Consider the following 16497-nt stretch of genomic DNA (forward strand, 5'->3'; position numbering starts at 1 on the left):
AAACGTTGGTCATAAATGTACATTTACACACAAACTGACCAGAAACCACAACTTTCAGACGCTATCTTTCTTTACAACTGTCACAGAATGGAAAGCAGAGGATTGTGGGATATCAAAGGCAACAAAGGATGCATCTATGCTGCCTTAAAAAAAACAATCAGGTGACGGGATCTCAGGAGACAGGAAGTGAAGCTGACATTGGATTCTGAGGTGCCTTGATGCCTTCCTACCTTGGAATGCATCCTCCATTGGCAGCATCTTTAAGTTTTCAGACGCAGCCAGAATGTCAATAAACTGGAGCGGCTCTCCAGGACTGACGTTGCTTATTCCTGCTCTACAGGCTGATCCATAATAACCTCCCAACAGGCGATTCCATCCTGAGCGGGATGGACGTGTGTGTGCCGCCTGGCTCTTTTGTCTGGGGTGTTGAAGACTTTCTGGTGGTGTCCGTCAAATGACAGGGCAGGTCAAAATAAGGCTGAGTCTCTTTCATCAGGATAATCCGCTCGATTTGGGCTGCTGCCTGGTTTTGATAAGAGAACATGATATTTATATCCTTGTGGCTGCTGGGAAGGAAAAATCAGCATGAGATCTCTTATTTAATACGTTGTCCTGGAAGGTAATGAGAAAATGATATTTAAAGGTTCGTTCACTCCAAGGATGATAATTAATAGCTATAAAGTTTTATTATTCATTCTAATTCTATGAAATTCGTGAAGTCCACACCCCAGTTAATAACAGCAATGAGGAAAGATACCATTGGAATCCCTTTTTTAATATTAGTTACCCCAAAGTTGAGCTGCAATGTAGTTCAGCATTTTTCAGCAAAAAATTGTTTGTTCAGATGACTCAATTTGGAAAGTTGAGGACAAACACTTTATATTTGCCTTCTACTTCTTCTAAGTGAGGTCAACATAACTTCATGTCAGCAGTATGTTTAGAGTATTCTTGTTCAGTTCACACAAAATAATAAACTGACTCTGAAGCTACTTTTATATTTGTTGGAAGAACAATTTGCAAGTTGAATGCTGAAATATCTGAAAAATTAAATCTTTGAATTAAATAGAATTAGCTGAACAAATTCTTGATTCTTGAATTCAAAACATTTCAACATATTAAAAAATACACATACAGAAAAATATTGACAGCTGACCCAAATAGCTGGAGTTTAAAGTCGATATAAAATCAATATCGACCCTATTCTAATTCACGTTCATGATTTTTGTTACTTTTAGTCACTGACTTCAAATGTCCACATAATTGTGGTCAAAATTTTTACTCATGTGTCACAGTGTCAGTTACAGCTTAATATATTTCCCCCCAGTATGAAAATTAATTTTAGGGAAATACCATATTATTTTATAGTTTGCAAGATTAAATAAAATCATCATTTTGTGAGTACATGGATTGCAATAGATTCATTGTGTGTTTGCTGTTTAGGCTTGTTTTCTCAGACACTAAACACTTTTTTTACGCAAAAGCTCCTACAGTAGTTTAGCACTGATGTGCTGCATTTTGCTGGTTCAGTGTCTCTTGTTTAGTCAGTAATTAGGTTGTGGGAACATGGCTTCAGGGTGAGAGTATAGCTTTCCGTCATTATGTTCTGAAACAGGTCTCTCTCACACCTCATCTCACATTTACATTAACTAAGATGTACATTAATGAAAATCACACATTCACCTAGTCTTTACTAGCAGCATGACCACTGAAAATATTACTAGTCCACTAGAGTAGATCACTCTAGGGGGGAAAATGCTGGAAAGGTTCGCTCAAAGTTTTGAAAAAACTTTCTTCCGGACCAGTAATGTTAACAGAACGTTCTTTCAAAGTCATCTGGTAATGTTCTCAAAACTTTAGTTTAAAAACATTATTTTTATATCATTCAAGGAACGTTTTTTTCCCCCGAAATGTTTTAGTTGGACGATCATCTAAAGTTTTTTTTACAATATGCATTTTTTTGGTTCAAAACTAGCTAAATTTAAAGTCAATACATCATCAGTCATTCTTCCAAAGCATGTTTTTGTCTTTCCCTGATTCACTATTTAAACAAACAGTGAACAGAGGAGAATCTGTTGGCAAAAAGAGAATGTGACAGAGCTCGTAATAAAACAAGAATCAACATGAGCTCAGCTTTTCTGAGATGACGAGAACTGAGGGATTTAAAATGTTGTAAAAGCAAAGCTGAGATGATGTTGTTTTTATTACTCAACAGGTGAGTAAGGTGTTTTATTGAACAGATAAATTGCCATATGTAGATCTCTAACAGAGATGTTCATTGTAAAGCAGTATCTATTGTGAAGGGTCATTTCATTATGGTTGTTGTAGCGCTGTGCTGGAATTTATTTTCAAGTTAGTACCGTGTCTATTAATGGTAAAGTAACATCTTCAACTAGTCAGCTTGAAATCCCTTCCATCTGAACTGATTATATTAAGCATAGTAATGAATGTTTAATGAGCAGTAGGATAAACATGCATGCAGTTTTGTTTTTAACCACTAGAGAACCAAAAGTTACATAGTGTACCTTTAAAAGTTATTATTGCAAAATGATAAAATGGAATGTTCTCATAACCAAGAATTTTAAACATTCAGAGAACATTCAGAAATAATTCAAAACATTCTCAGAACTTATTTTAGTTGACTGTGTAAGTGGCATGTAGACGCTGCAGTCTCATGGCTTTCTTGTGTATTTGAAGGTCACAATGAACTTATGTAAGTTTCTTAATGTCTTCACGTAAGTTATATAACAGTGTCACATTCAGATATTCATATCATGAATCTGACATGTTCCACTCTAACATCCTGTAGCTTTTGTCCGTACCACGTTTGTGTCCCTCAAATATGGGTTGTTATTTTGTAAACTGGTTTTCACTGAACTGACACAGTAATTTTTATATCTACTGTATAGGACTAATGAAGAGTGTTACAGTGATTTTACCACATGTAAGTGGTGAAAGCCCTGGTTAGATGAACTCTGGTGGTCCAAATGGTTCTTTGAAAAGATATTCATTGGCTGAGATGAAAAGCATGAATCAAGTCACTCAATTGTATTAAATTATTATTATTATTATTATTATTGGACAGTTGTGAGAGTATATGTTTTATAGAAACAATGTTCTTAAAGAATGATCAAAAAATAATTGTAATGATTCATAGTATTCCAACAAAAAAAAAAAATGGATTGAAAATGGACAAACTCAGTGATTGGGTTGTTTTAACCCAGTGGTTTGGTTAAATGTTTACCCAATGTGCTGGGTAGTTTTATTTAACTCAACTATTGTTTAAAAATGACTATATGGCTGGCTTAAAATGAACCCAAAATATGTTGGAAAAATGAAAAATCAGACACATAATTACTAGAGGCAACAATAATAATCAAAAGGTGAACATTTATTAATAAGAAATGTAATAAATGTTTATTGTTTAATTATTATTCATTAAACTTATTAATAAATGTTCATTTCCAACATACTTTGGGTTCATTTTAAGCAATACAGTCATTTTTAAACAATAGTTGGTTTAAAAACTACCCATCAGGTTGAGCAAACATTTAACCCGACCACTAGGTTAAAACAACACTCTAAAAAATGCTGGGCTAAAAACAACCCAAGTTGGGTTGAAATTGGACAAACCCAGCGATTGGGTTGTTTTAACCCAGCGGTTGGGTTAAATGTTTGCCCAACCTGCTGGGTAGTTTTATTTAAACCAACTATTGTTTAAAAATTGCTATATGGCTAGCTTAAAATGAACCCAAAATAGTTGGGAAATTAAAAACCAGATGCAATTAGAGACAACAATAATAGACAAAAGGTGAATGTTTATTAATAAGCTTTAATATTTTATGAATATAAATTTAATAGTTTAATAGTTTATTAATATAAATGTATTAATAAGCAATTTAATAAATGTTTATTGTTTAATAATTATTCATTGAACATTAATAAATGTTAATTTCCAACATACTTTGGGTTAATTTTAATTAAGCAATACAGTCATTTTTAAACAATAGTTGAGTTAAATAAAACTACCCAGCAGGTTGGGCAAACATTTAACCCAACCGCTGGGTTAAAACAACCCAATTGCTGGGTTTGTCCATTTTCAACCCAACTTGGGTTGTTTTTTTAAATTATATTTTTAACCCAACAGTTGGGTTTGTCCATATTTGACCCAAATTTGGGTTGAAACAACCCATTTTTCAGTATACACTGTAATATATATCGATGTAATGATACATACTGTTTAACTTAATATCTTTTTAAAATAGTAGGCCAGTCTCCTATTTTTCTCTGTCAGCCTTAAATATGATATATTTCTTTCACTACATATCAAATAGACCTTTGATACTATTATGCACCAGATGCTTGAATGACCCGATGCTTGTGTTTCCAGAAAGAACACTTGTCATGTCAGACTCTCTCTGGGTGGCGTCTTGTTTTGCAGTTCATGAACATAAAGAAGGCCGGACTCAAGTGTCTCATGTGAGATCACAGCCTGAAGCTGCAGAAGGTTTTGTTTAGACTTGGTTAATGTGAATTTCTCCGAATTAATACAGATAATTGAAGCTGCTCTAGTTTGTCAAAGATCATGTTGTAGCTTCAGGGTTTTATTATTGAGAGAGAAGTATCAAAACCACACAAGAATACAAATACTGTATAAACAAATATAAACAAATATGTGCTTTTCTGTTTTGCTGACAGTTTAAAGAGATCAAGTGTAAATCTTTTCTACATTTTTTAAAACTTCAATATGAACTGGAGCTTTAAAATGCCACCAATATATTGTCACATCCTTTTTCCCTTCTTTCTTCCTCTTTTTTTCCCCATAAGCAGGAAGTAATGGCTTTGCCAGTTAATTAATATGCCTTGTTGTTTGGGTTTTCTTTTTTGTTATTTTGTTAACACTCTTCTTGTTGTACAGTAACTGCTAATGGCAATTATTTGGCTACGGCCCAGTTCTCAGTTCCGTTTGACCTGATTTATGCAGCCTAACAATCCTCTAATAGACTAAAGAATTATTAATATGTGATAATGTGTTATGTGTATGCCAGGTTAAAGAGATGTGTTTTTATTCTAGATTTAAACTGACAGAGTGTGTCTGACATGAAAATAGATACAAGTATGTTTTAAGAATTAAATGTTAAAACGGCTTGCCATATGAAGCATTTGTTTCAAACGAGTGATTCGGAGCACACACTAGTAGCAAATGAATAAGTACTAGTACTTAGTTAATGGAATAAAAACTAGTGTCAAAAAAATTAAGTACTAGTACTTATTAATTTGCTACTAGTGTGTGCTCCGAATCACTCATTCAAAACAAATGTCGTATGGCAAGCTGCATAATATTTAATGCTTAAAACATACTAGCAACTGTTTTCATACTACTAGTACTTAAGTTTTTAGACTCTAGTATCTATAGACTCTTTTCACATGACGTCACACAGCTTCCATTTGGACTTGATGCAGCAGATCCTCACTTAAATGTTAAGATGGCTTGCCATACGAAACATTTGTTTTGAACCAGTGATTCGGAGCACACACTAGTAACAAATGAATAAGTACTAGTACCTCATGGAATAGATACTATTATCTAAAAAAATAAGTACTAGTAGCATGAAAATAGATACTAATACATTTTAAGGATTAAATGTTAAAACGGCTTGCCATACAAAGCATTTGTTTTGAACCAGTGATTCAGAGCACGTATACTATCGAAGTCAATGGCTGCGTCCGAAACCGCCTACTTCTCTACTATTTAGTAGGGGGGAAGCAGTAGACGAGCGATTAAGTATGTCAGAAGCAAAAAGAGTAGGCGAAAATTACCTAGGTGACGTAATAATTCTCGCGAGATTCGACCGTGCGCCTACTTAAAGTGCGTCCGAAACCGCCTACTTACCTACTATATAAAAGGGGAAAAGCAGTAGGCGAGCGAATAAGTATGTCAGAAACCTCAGTAATCATAAATGAGTAGTCGAGGAGTTCCCGGATGGCCTACTACTTCCGCCCAGATTCTGAAGTATTCCTCGATAGATACTTTTCTATCCCAGGAGGCCACGGGAGAGGATACGTCATAATCAAACACTTGAGAAAAGTGACGCGGATGCTGTTAAATGTGAGTATTGAAAGCCAAAAACACATTTGTTGAACTACTGTAGAGTAAACTGCTGAATGTGTGAAGATGCTAGACACTATAGTTGTGACTTTACTGTAAAACACGATTTATTATGTATTATGTAGATAACGGGATCTCTAGTAAACACACATAACTTAATTCTCCGAAGTGGAATTAACGTTACATATTCTAAACCATATACATCTTAAAGATGCTTATTAAATGTTTATTTAACCTCTGACAGGAACATATTTAAGTATTATGACTTATGAGTGATGGATTATGTATTATGTATTATGAGTGATGTGTTTGTGCTGTTATTCACTGTTGTCAACACTGCTTACATTACATGGATGAAAATAATGTAAATAAATAAATCTACAGTAACTACACATAAGTTTAATCTATTTTATTTGTCCATTAGTACTGTTCATACATTAAGGAACATTTGTGTTGGATAAGAAGTGAGTTAACACATCAACATGTAAATGTAGATTTGAGCACATAAATCTCAGGAAACTTGTCTGATGTTACAGGGACAGATGAGCACACGTGTGTTTATCAGGTAGAGGAATGATGCCATCAAAAGCTTTGGGTGAGGATACTACAGAAATGAATACAAAGTCTATTTAAATCTAAAGTCTATTTTATTTTAATTATTGGAATTTAAACAGACTTATTACAGCACTTTTCTGGTTCTTGATGTCTGTATGTTTGCTGCAGAGCTTTTGTGGAGCAGGACCTGCAAGGAAAGCTGACGACGGCATTTATTAGAAATAAAGAGGAAAGCCTGAAACAAAATATAAAGTAAGATCATTTTGTTATTTCTAAAACAGAAATCAAATAACACTGTGCTGTTAAAATGGCTGCTTTTGTATTATATTTGTGCATTATTGTAGGATGTGAATGTCCTCAGACTGGTGTGAGCACTGAGGATGGAGAGCCACAGCAGATCCTGGGAATGGTTCAGTGTCATGGACGAGATCCTCCATCACTCCTCCTTTCAAGTGACTCGATCAAGGACACACTGAAGGAGACGCTGCAGAGATAAAACCAGCAAACCTTCTGCTGACCAGCTCAGTGGTTTAGCCCACCACACCACAAATGTAATGAAGCTACAACAAAAATTAGCAAGTAATTGTAAAAATATGAAATGAAATATGTCAAGAAACAGAATGCTGACATGAATTAATTGTAAAATGTTTTAATCTGCTGATGGAGAACACATGAATGTTTGCAGCAGCAGATTGTCCCGCACATCTTCTCCCACTCCTGCTTCAAGGTTGAGGGGTTTAGGGGTCCATCATCATCATCATTTTCCTCATCCTCTGGATCAACACTGTCCCCATTGAGAAGAGCAGCAGTGAGGAACATGATGATGAAGGTGTTCATCAGCTGCTTCATCAGAATAAAGCTGCAGAATTGGCACAGCTGTGTTGAGATGACAACAGGACTGTAAATACCTGATTTTTAGATCAATACATTTGAATAAAGCTTTGTTTTGTGTGTTGTTGTCTTGTATATGTATTTATTTATTGTCATTATTACTTGTATTATTTCCATTTTTTTTATTAATTATGCTATTATTATCATTTAAATGTATATATTTTATTAAGCAATGAATGAATGCATGAATTGACTGTAAATTGAGATATATTCACATCAGCTGTATTTGTCTAGTGTGTGTTCATGCACAGCTGTCATATGACAAAACATTACATTTTGCTTGTTTTACTAAAGAAGTAAAATGAAAAGTTATATAATTAAGTTTTGGTCAGCATTTATCATTGTTATTGTGTATAAGTGTTGGGATGTGCTAGCAGAGCAATTCATTCTGGAGTAATCTTAATTTTAAGTAGTTATACTTAAATTTTTTGAGTATAAAATCAGTCTTCTCCAAAGGCAAGATCTTCGAGCAGCTGCTGATGTCTTCTTTGGCTTCAGACATTGCTAACACTGAGGAAAACTGCTCTAGGTAGGGTTGTGGAGTTACTGGTGCGGTGTTAGTGCACCTGTCACTCATATCTTTATTTTTATTGCACGATCAACAATTACAAGATCAGGGAAAATACCATGGTTGTATCTTAAACAATGAACAATAATAATGACAAAAAACAAAAAAATATGGGTTTGTATACATGATAGTTTGAGATTATATACACAGACATAAAACATGACAAGATTAAATATTTTGAATACATCATAATGCATAAAAGTTATTTATTTGTTTATAATTTATAAGCATGAGGGATGAAACTAAAGCTAATTCAACAAGAAAAAGAGGAAAACAAATGAGATTTATGCCACTTTTGCTTGTGGATTGACATTTTTGCATATAAAATAAAGAAATTAACAATATATTCACGCGAATTTGGGTTTTTGTAACAAAAAATAAACTCACATCACTAGTTAAAAATATAAGAACTTTAAATTAACCCAAATATATATATTAATTGTAGCCTACTACAATTACAAAATTACTGGCAGCTGTGTCTTCAACAAGACCACAGAATAAGCAATTTGATCAATATCAAGATATTTACAGATCGATGAATTAAACCTGTCACTCATCTTTTAAGTTGTTGCGCTTGCGATAACGTCGTAGGTCACATGATAACTTCAACATGGCGGATTATTCTCGGATCTCATTCATACTCAACGAGATTTGGCTGTTAAGTACCTACTCTTTTAGCGCTCGTTAAGTAAGTACTTATTGAAATTAAGTACCTACTCATTGAGTATGCGGTTTCGGACGCAGCCAATGTGATTATAGTAAACGAGGCTTCTTTACATATTACATTTCTAAATTTCAATGATTCGCTGCGATGATCTCTGTGAACCCATGTGTCTACCTATGAATTTTACCTTATGTTGCGTCAGTGTTATAAATTTGTAGACATTTAATGACACATTTGTATAATTGTATAAAGAATAGTTTATAGTTAAAAGTCTCTTATTGGTCTGATTAGCCAAACTCTCTATAAAACAAAACAAGAATCACACATATTAAAAAAAAAAAAAAAAAAAAAACACTTAATATTTAATAGTATTAGAGGATTTGTTAATTGCATTTATTAGATGGCACCTTCAATAAAACATTTCCAGTTTGTTAAAGGTGTTTTTATGCATATTTGAACTGAGTTTTCGCTACATTTACATGGTTCTGACCAGCAGGCGTCACCAACGCGTGGCATTTGAATCAGTGAATCAATCTGATTGATTCGAAGCTTCAAGCACAACAAGAGTCAATGCATGCATAGGCAAGGCATAATAAAAATGAAGAGTAAATCCAAAAAGGGGGAGGCAAGCAACCCCCCCCCCCCCCAATAAAAATTAAAAAATAAAATAAAATAAATAAATACATAAATACAAAGGAACAGAACGGAAGACCAACCATGAGTGAAAACAACAGCAGAAACTGAACTGAACAAGGGGAACACTGGGATATAAATACACAGGATAAAGAAAGGCTAACTAGGAACAAGTAAGGGTAATAAATCGCTATGGCAACAAACAAGCATAACTATAGAAACAAAGTAAACAGGAACTAAACAGGACTTGAACAATGGGAATGGAAAATACTCTTCAAAATAAAAGTCCAATAGCAAAAACAATAAACACAAAACCAGAGAAGTTTACACAAAAATAAGTTATTTTTTGCATTTATGTTTGTTTTAAAAAACATATTCAAGCATTTTTACCCTGCAATGACCCGTTTTGGTGCAATATATTTCTTAATTGGTGCAATATTTATAAATACTTAACTACATCAACTGCTTACTTTTTGTACTATTTATGTTTGATATGTTCCGTATGTAATACAGCTATGTTTTTATTGTATATATATATTTTTTTAGGCACCAAGGGAAGTACTTTCACTTTAGTTGAACATGGTATAATGACAATAAATGCTTTCTATTCTATTCTATTCTATTCTATTCTATTCTATTCTATTCTATTCTATTCTATTCTATTCTGTTCTATTCTATTCTATTCTATTCTATTCTAAAAAGCTGAATGTGACTAACAGTGTTAAGCACTAAAATGGATAACATTTGAATGAAACATTCATCTTAAATGAATGACATTTCTTAGCAGCAAATCTAATGCTCTGGCAACATAACCCATAGACTGCTTGGGAAAACCATGAAATGCAATACAAATTGTGCTCTTGCACACAAGTACCAAATTAATTAAAAATATTATGAAAAAGTGCAAAGCAGGATATTCCAGATTTTAATGTTATATAGTTATTATATAATATATTCAGGCAAATAGCTGAGAAATAGCACCTTTTAACACACTTAAGCAATTAAGAAAGTTACACGTAACAAGGTATTATTATAAAGGTATTACAGAAAAGTACCCCTAATAAGAATAAATATTCACCGACGTGAATAATGAATTGAGCTCAATGCGAGTGTTGTACTGTCGCCGAGCGTCCAGCAGCGGTCGCTGTGTCCTCAGAGAATCTCTGATGTCCAGAGCAGCCGCCGGACACTGAATCTGAAGCAACTGGTGCTTAAGACGCGACCGAACAACGACAAACACCGCGCTGACGCGGTTTCGCGAGGATTAATGCCAGTTTAAAAGCGTCTTTCAGAGGTTTCCAGTGAAACTAGAGGAATATATGAAGCCCATCTTGAAGTTTTCATGCGGAGGAAGGTCAGTGTGTTTATATCCCGCGTTTACAGCTCATCTATTCTCTCATTAAAGTCTCTGTGGAGATATTGACACGCGTCTGAGGAGAGACTTTTACCGCAGTGTGACGCTTATTTGTTTTGTTTTATGCGCATACGATACATTGTATCATTGTGTGTGTGTTTCATCGCGTCTGTATCATTGTGTCACCGTGTTTGTATCATTGTGGCTGTGATCATTGTGCTTCATTGTATCTGTGTGTGTGTGTCGTTGTGTTTATGTCTTAAAAAATCTAACTTTTAACATTTTAACGTGTTTTATCTCCATATTTCTGAGTGACAAAGAGGTTTTGATGTTTTTTGTGATGCATAGGTGAGATCCAGCATGCATGTCAGTCTCATAACATTCAGTGTGTAATAAATTGCAACCATAATTGGAATATGCCTAATGACTACAATTAAAAGTTTTTTGTTTGTTTGTTTGTTTGTTTTTTAACTGTCACTTACGTACACCACCAGTCAAGTTTGGACACAAGTGACTGATTTTTTTGTGTTTCTCATCTTTTTAAAAGCCATTTAATCTAACGTTTTATGTTTGAAGTAGGTGTAGATAAATATAAATTATGCAGCAAATAATGTATGTGCACAAATAAAATTTGTGTAAATTGTCTTGCATCACATGACATCATTCCCCTTTGTGTTATTTCATAGTTTAGTTACTATTATTGGAAATTAATTATAACAGAATAGGTGTGTCCAAGCTTTTGACTGTCAGAGATTTTATTGTTCGTTAAGCCTTTAGTTTAGTTTGTTTAAACAAGTGCAGTATTTACTGTGGCTTGTTACATGAAACTAGTTGACAAAACCAAACAAATCCAACCTGCTTTAGATCAGGTTCTGACTGATTGCATTGTGCATCAGTTTGTGCATGTGATCATAAGTTTTCTTTTTGTTAAAGTGCCCCTGTTATGCTTTTTTCGGAGAATACCTTTCATGTGGTTTGTAATATAGCTGTTTGTGAATGTAAAAGCTCTGCAAAGTTTCAAAGATCAAACGATAAATAAAGTTATTGTCTTCCAGAAAGAAAGACTTGATTCTGAACTGCCTGAATTGAGTCGTCAGTAATTCCAGTCTCACTTCCTGCTGAACTTATGTAAGTTTGTAACTAATTTGCCTAATTACAGCCTGTGGTTTTCATTGGCTTCCAGCGTACGATGTCTCCTTTGCCCCGCCCTCAAACACTGTAGTTGTAGCTGAGACTGGAAGAGCTGACATTCAGATATGCTAATGAGCGTTTGGTTTCTGACACGTGCATTAAGTGGTCGACCAATCATGTCAGACTTGGCCATCTGACCAATCAGAGCACAGCAGGTTCTCAGAAAGGAGGGGTTTAGAGAAACCGAATCTTCGAACTAACCTTTTCAGACACTGTGAGAAAAGAGCTGATGCTGTAATGGATATTATGTGAAAATAAATGTGTTTTTTGACCTTGAATGCATGTAAACTTTTAAAATAGCATAATAGGGGCACTTTACATAAGTTCTGAATCTTCCTGTTGGCATGCTGATAACCATCTTTCATCTCTGCTCTTTTCAGTACGCATGTTGGATTGTGTGTGCATGCTGTATAACATCATCATTTTCATCCCAGCTGCATGCTTTCTGTCGGGCATGAGTTGACTTTTGTGTGGCCTCCATTAACGGCATCATGGACGAAAACTGTGATGACAATAACCCTCCGATTCTCTCCTCCAAGAAAGGCTCGACCAGCCAAAAACGCAGTTGCTGCAGGTCCAAGCGTGATTCCGGCCCTGATCCGCGCTGGGATGTGGAGCGTCTGCGCGCCACGTTAGAAGTGGAGCGCAGTCGAAACCAGCAGGCTCACCGGCGCTTCTCTCTGGAGCTGCGGAGGCAGCGGGAGGAGGCGCGTGAGGAGCGGGAGCGCGCGCTGAGGGAGCTGACATACCGACACGAGCAGCAGAAGACACTGGAGCTGCTACGGCAGCGGGAAGCTCTGAGCCGAGAGCGCTCGGCGGAGGTTCGGCGTTTGTTGCGCTGGCGGAGTCGGGAGGGGAAACGTGCGGAGAACTCGAATCTCAGACAAACACAAGAAGTTAAGCGTCAACTTGCGGATGAGATTGCTGGAATCGCCAAAACCGGGGTACAAGGTCTCAAGCCTGGATGTAAAGGTAACGGTGCGGTGTATCGCAAACTCGAGGAGCTGCTGAAGACGCTGCTAGCGCAGGCAGATGGGCAGCAGGTCGCTTTACTTCAGCGCCTCCAACAGGAAGTGGATCTAGAGAAGAGCTACTTCCTGTGTCACCTGCTGGAAGCCCACAGCCGACCGTCACAGGAGGGAAAGGAAGACCGCAAAGGGTGCGTTGTTTAATATACAGTTATATAGGGGTGGGCGATATGACCAAAGTCTTATATCACGATATGAGTAATTTTATATCACGATAACGATATATATCACGATATAGTTATTTTTGCTTTAAATAAGGTATTTATGATATCAAAATTTTTCATAGATATACATGTAGTCTTATTAAAGTTACAAGAGCAAGCAGTGAGAGATTTTCTTTTTTTTGTTGTTTGATTAATATTAATAATGACAACAGGTAAATTTGGATACTGTTCCTTTAAGACTGACTGCACCGATCCATTATACTCAAGCCTTGTCTTTCTCAACTGTACCTTCACTTAAGAAATAAACATGTCTCTGTTTACTTGCAAATACATGGTTACTTTGACACATAGGTGTGTGTATTTAACCGTTCAAGCCTAATTAGGTGGCAAAAAGCACTCAGTTCAGTCCTCGCAAGCTCTATGAGCAGCAGCTTTGTGTCGCCGGCTCTTAGACAGCGCTGAGAAACAGTCTCTCAGAGAGCATGCGCGTATGCTAAAATAGTCTTTCGCTTCTAATTGCACTTCAATGGTTTAAAACCACTTGTTTTTAAACTGCAATGCTTAAAAATGCTTGCAAAAGATAAGCTTTTGTGACCGCGTAGCATAGCAACGTCACATGAATGTAACCGCGACAGAGACAATATCCCAAAATCTCTACCAGTTGACCGTTAATTGTGTTCACTGGTATATCACCCACCCGTACAATTATACAGTGTATTAATATTTTGAATTAGTTTTTATTTCTATATTTTTATTGGTAACGCTTTACTATAAGGTTACATTTGTTAATAGTAGTTAACTGCATTAACTAAGAATGAAAAATATTTCTACAGCATTTATTAATCTTGGTTAACTCTTTCCCAGCCATTGACGGAATTTTCTGGCTTTCCGTGTTTTCACTGTTACACGGAAGGGGGCGCTATTACGCATCTTCTGAAAGAGTACAGATTCCCTGCGTTCCATTCGGAAGGGCTCATCCCTATGCCCTAATCCCTTCAGAGGGTTTACCCTCCGGAGTGAGAGCTTCGAAGGAATGAAGGGTGTAGGGGTAAAAAAACCCTGTTCTTTTGGAACGCACTTCAGCGTCATCTTAACGAGACAATCAAGGAGGATAAATTGCGCCTTTTGTTTAACGTTATTATTTATTTATTTATTTTAGGTTTACCGCATGTAGGCTATATTGTATCTATGTATTTGAAACATTTGAATGGACTGATAAATGAGCTGTAAAGTATTTTTTGAAGTACAATGTCATTTTGACCATAATAATGTACCAAATCTAACTCGTATAAATATTACAGTAGTACAGAAAAATATTATACACACCTTTTATAGTTAAAATCGAACTCCTAACCTCCTGTACCCATTCTGTGACGTCAAACAACTTCCCTGTGCAAAGGATCATGGGGGCCCGAAGTGTCCATCAGTTGTTCCCTTCGAAATCCTTCATTTCGAAGGGCCCTTTGAAGTGGCCAGTTTTGAGCACTTTGGTTTGGAACGACCCTTCAATATGGCGGCCATGATTATTTTCACTCCGAAGTGCCCTTCGGAGGGCGATATATCCCGTTTGGAACGCACCGAATCTCTGGATCAAAACGCATGCAAAAAATGAGCAGAAACAAGCGACAATAGCATAGTTTATGCACGTTGTAGTCTTTGAAACAAACAAGCTTTTTGTTCAAAATGTTGCTTTTACTATGAAGCTTACCCACATTCAAATGAATGAAGCTAGAGTAAAACATCCTTTTTTGTTATTTGTTTAAAAGCATATGCTTTGTTCTTTCTTTTGATATATTGCATGTTCAGATATTCATACAACAAAATTTTGGGGGCTATGTATTTTTTTTTGTGAAAATGATAATAACGCTAGTGGTAGCTGGGAACTTTATATATATATAAAAAAAAACACTGCTGGTGGGGAAAGAGTTAATGTTGATTTCAACATTTAACAATACAATATTAAAATCAAAAGTATCTGTTAACATGAACTAACAAATAATTAACATTTACAAAGATTAATAAATACTGTAACAACTGTATTGCTCATTGTTATACTATTATAGGTATTATTACAATTTTGAATTTAGCTTTTAATTTATAGTTTTATTGGTAACTCTTTACAGTACAGTTCTGTGTGTTAACTGCATTAGTTAACACATTATTAAAATCAAAAGTTGTATCTGTTAATATTATTTAATGGATCTGAGTTAACATGAACTAAAATTAACAGTCGTATTTGTATTAACAAACGTTAAATATGGATGAATACTGTAACAAATGCATTGCTTATTGTTAGTTAATATTAGCTAATGAAGTAATAGGACACGTATTACGATATCAATTTAATTTTAGTTTAAGTTTTAGTATTTTATTTGTGCTTTTGCCATTTTTGTTAATCTTCAATCTTTGTTAGTCTTCAACTTAAATTTTTTAAGTTTTATTTCAGTTAAATACCATTGTAAGTTTTTTTTTTTTTTTTTAAGTGTGAGCCTTTTATCTAATATTTATATTTTTCTGTATTTCAGCAAAGGGTGTGTTGTGAAACCCTCCAGGCCGAGGTCAAAGAGTTGCGTGCACCTTCTGAGTGGCGTCAAGGAAGAAAATCTCGCTCTCTTCCGCTCCTGCTCGCTATCCCGAAGTGAATCTTCTCATCCTATGAAGAAGAAAAAGAAGCAGGAGAGTGAAACGCCTCCGCTCAGCTCATCTCCGACAGAGGAAGAGGCGTCTAAAGGAGACCCTCTGGAGCAGGATTTACCTGAGCCGGGTTCATCTGATGAGGGATCGGAGAAGTGCTCAACATCCCGATGTTCAGAGGACAATATGGATGATTTGGTGAGAACTTTATTTTATAGCATTATTTGTGCTGTTTCCTCTGACCAGGGTGTGCTTTTCTCAATGTTTCTGAGTGGTTTCTTGGTTAGAAATGTGTTCTTTTCTGTTTTTCTTTTCTTTTGTAGCTTGCTTGTCTAATAAGCCTGGCCTTATATATTAGGAATATTGTTGGAATATTGTTGACAGCTGTGTATATTTTACATTTCGACACCACTGATTGAATTATTTTGTGCATTTGTATAGGTTTATCAGAGCTTGTATGGTTGTGATTTTCATCAGCTCACACTTGTGCAAACAGACTAAGTTTTTATTGGATCTTGCTTGCAGAATCTGGAATTAGATCAGTTTGGAAAGGCACATTTCCTCAGAGCTGCTGAGTCTTTAACCTTCTTTAGATGTAATCGATTGTGACAGTGAATGCAATCAGTCAGAAAAACGTTCCCTAAACGCTCACTTCAACTTTCCTGCATTGCTGCCGTGTTTCTTTGTAGTTACCAGTTTTATTAACATT

General features: G+C 35.5%; 1 protein-coding gene and 1 long non-coding RNA gene across 7 annotated transcripts in view; both read left to right on the plus strand.

Annotated features, from left to right (window-relative positions):
* Window positions 1-5725: 5725 nt before the first annotated feature.
* Window positions 5726-7671, plus strand: LOC137034825 (uncharacterized). Its single transcript, XR_010896990.1, has 4 exons — window positions 5726-6106; window positions 6643-6701; window positions 6830-6913; window positions 7006-7671. It is a non-coding gene; the product is annotated as an uncharacterized lncRNA (long non-coding RNA).
* Window positions 7672-10714: 3043 nt separating this feature from the next.
* LOC137034028 (RIMS-binding protein 2) overlaps window positions 10715-16497 on the plus strand; it is a 141930-nt gene continuing 136147 nt past the window's right edge. For 5 of the 6 annotated variants that reach the window (XR_010896895.1, XR_010896896.1, XM_067406602.1 and 2 more), the window contains exons 1-3: window positions 10719-10771; window positions 12343-13121; window positions 15680-15986. Coding sequence is in view for 4 of the 6 variants with exons in the window: in XM_067406602.1 (XP_067262703.1) it covers window positions 12454-13121; window positions 15680-15986 (975 nt within the window). In the remaining 2 variants the exon portion in view is untranslated. Of the gene's footprint in view, window positions 10772-12342; window positions 13122-15679; window positions 15987-16497 lie in introns of all 6 variants that reach the window. The other variant, XM_067406603.1, reaches the window with a different exon arrangement.

Source organism: Chanodichthys erythropterus, chromosome 13 (genome assembly GCF_024489055.1).
Source record: "Chanodichthys erythropterus isolate Z2021 chromosome 13, ASM2448905v1, whole genome shotgun sequence".
Taxonomy (NCBI): Eukaryota; Metazoa; Chordata; class Actinopteri; order Cypriniformes; family Xenocyprididae; genus Chanodichthys; species Chanodichthys erythropterus.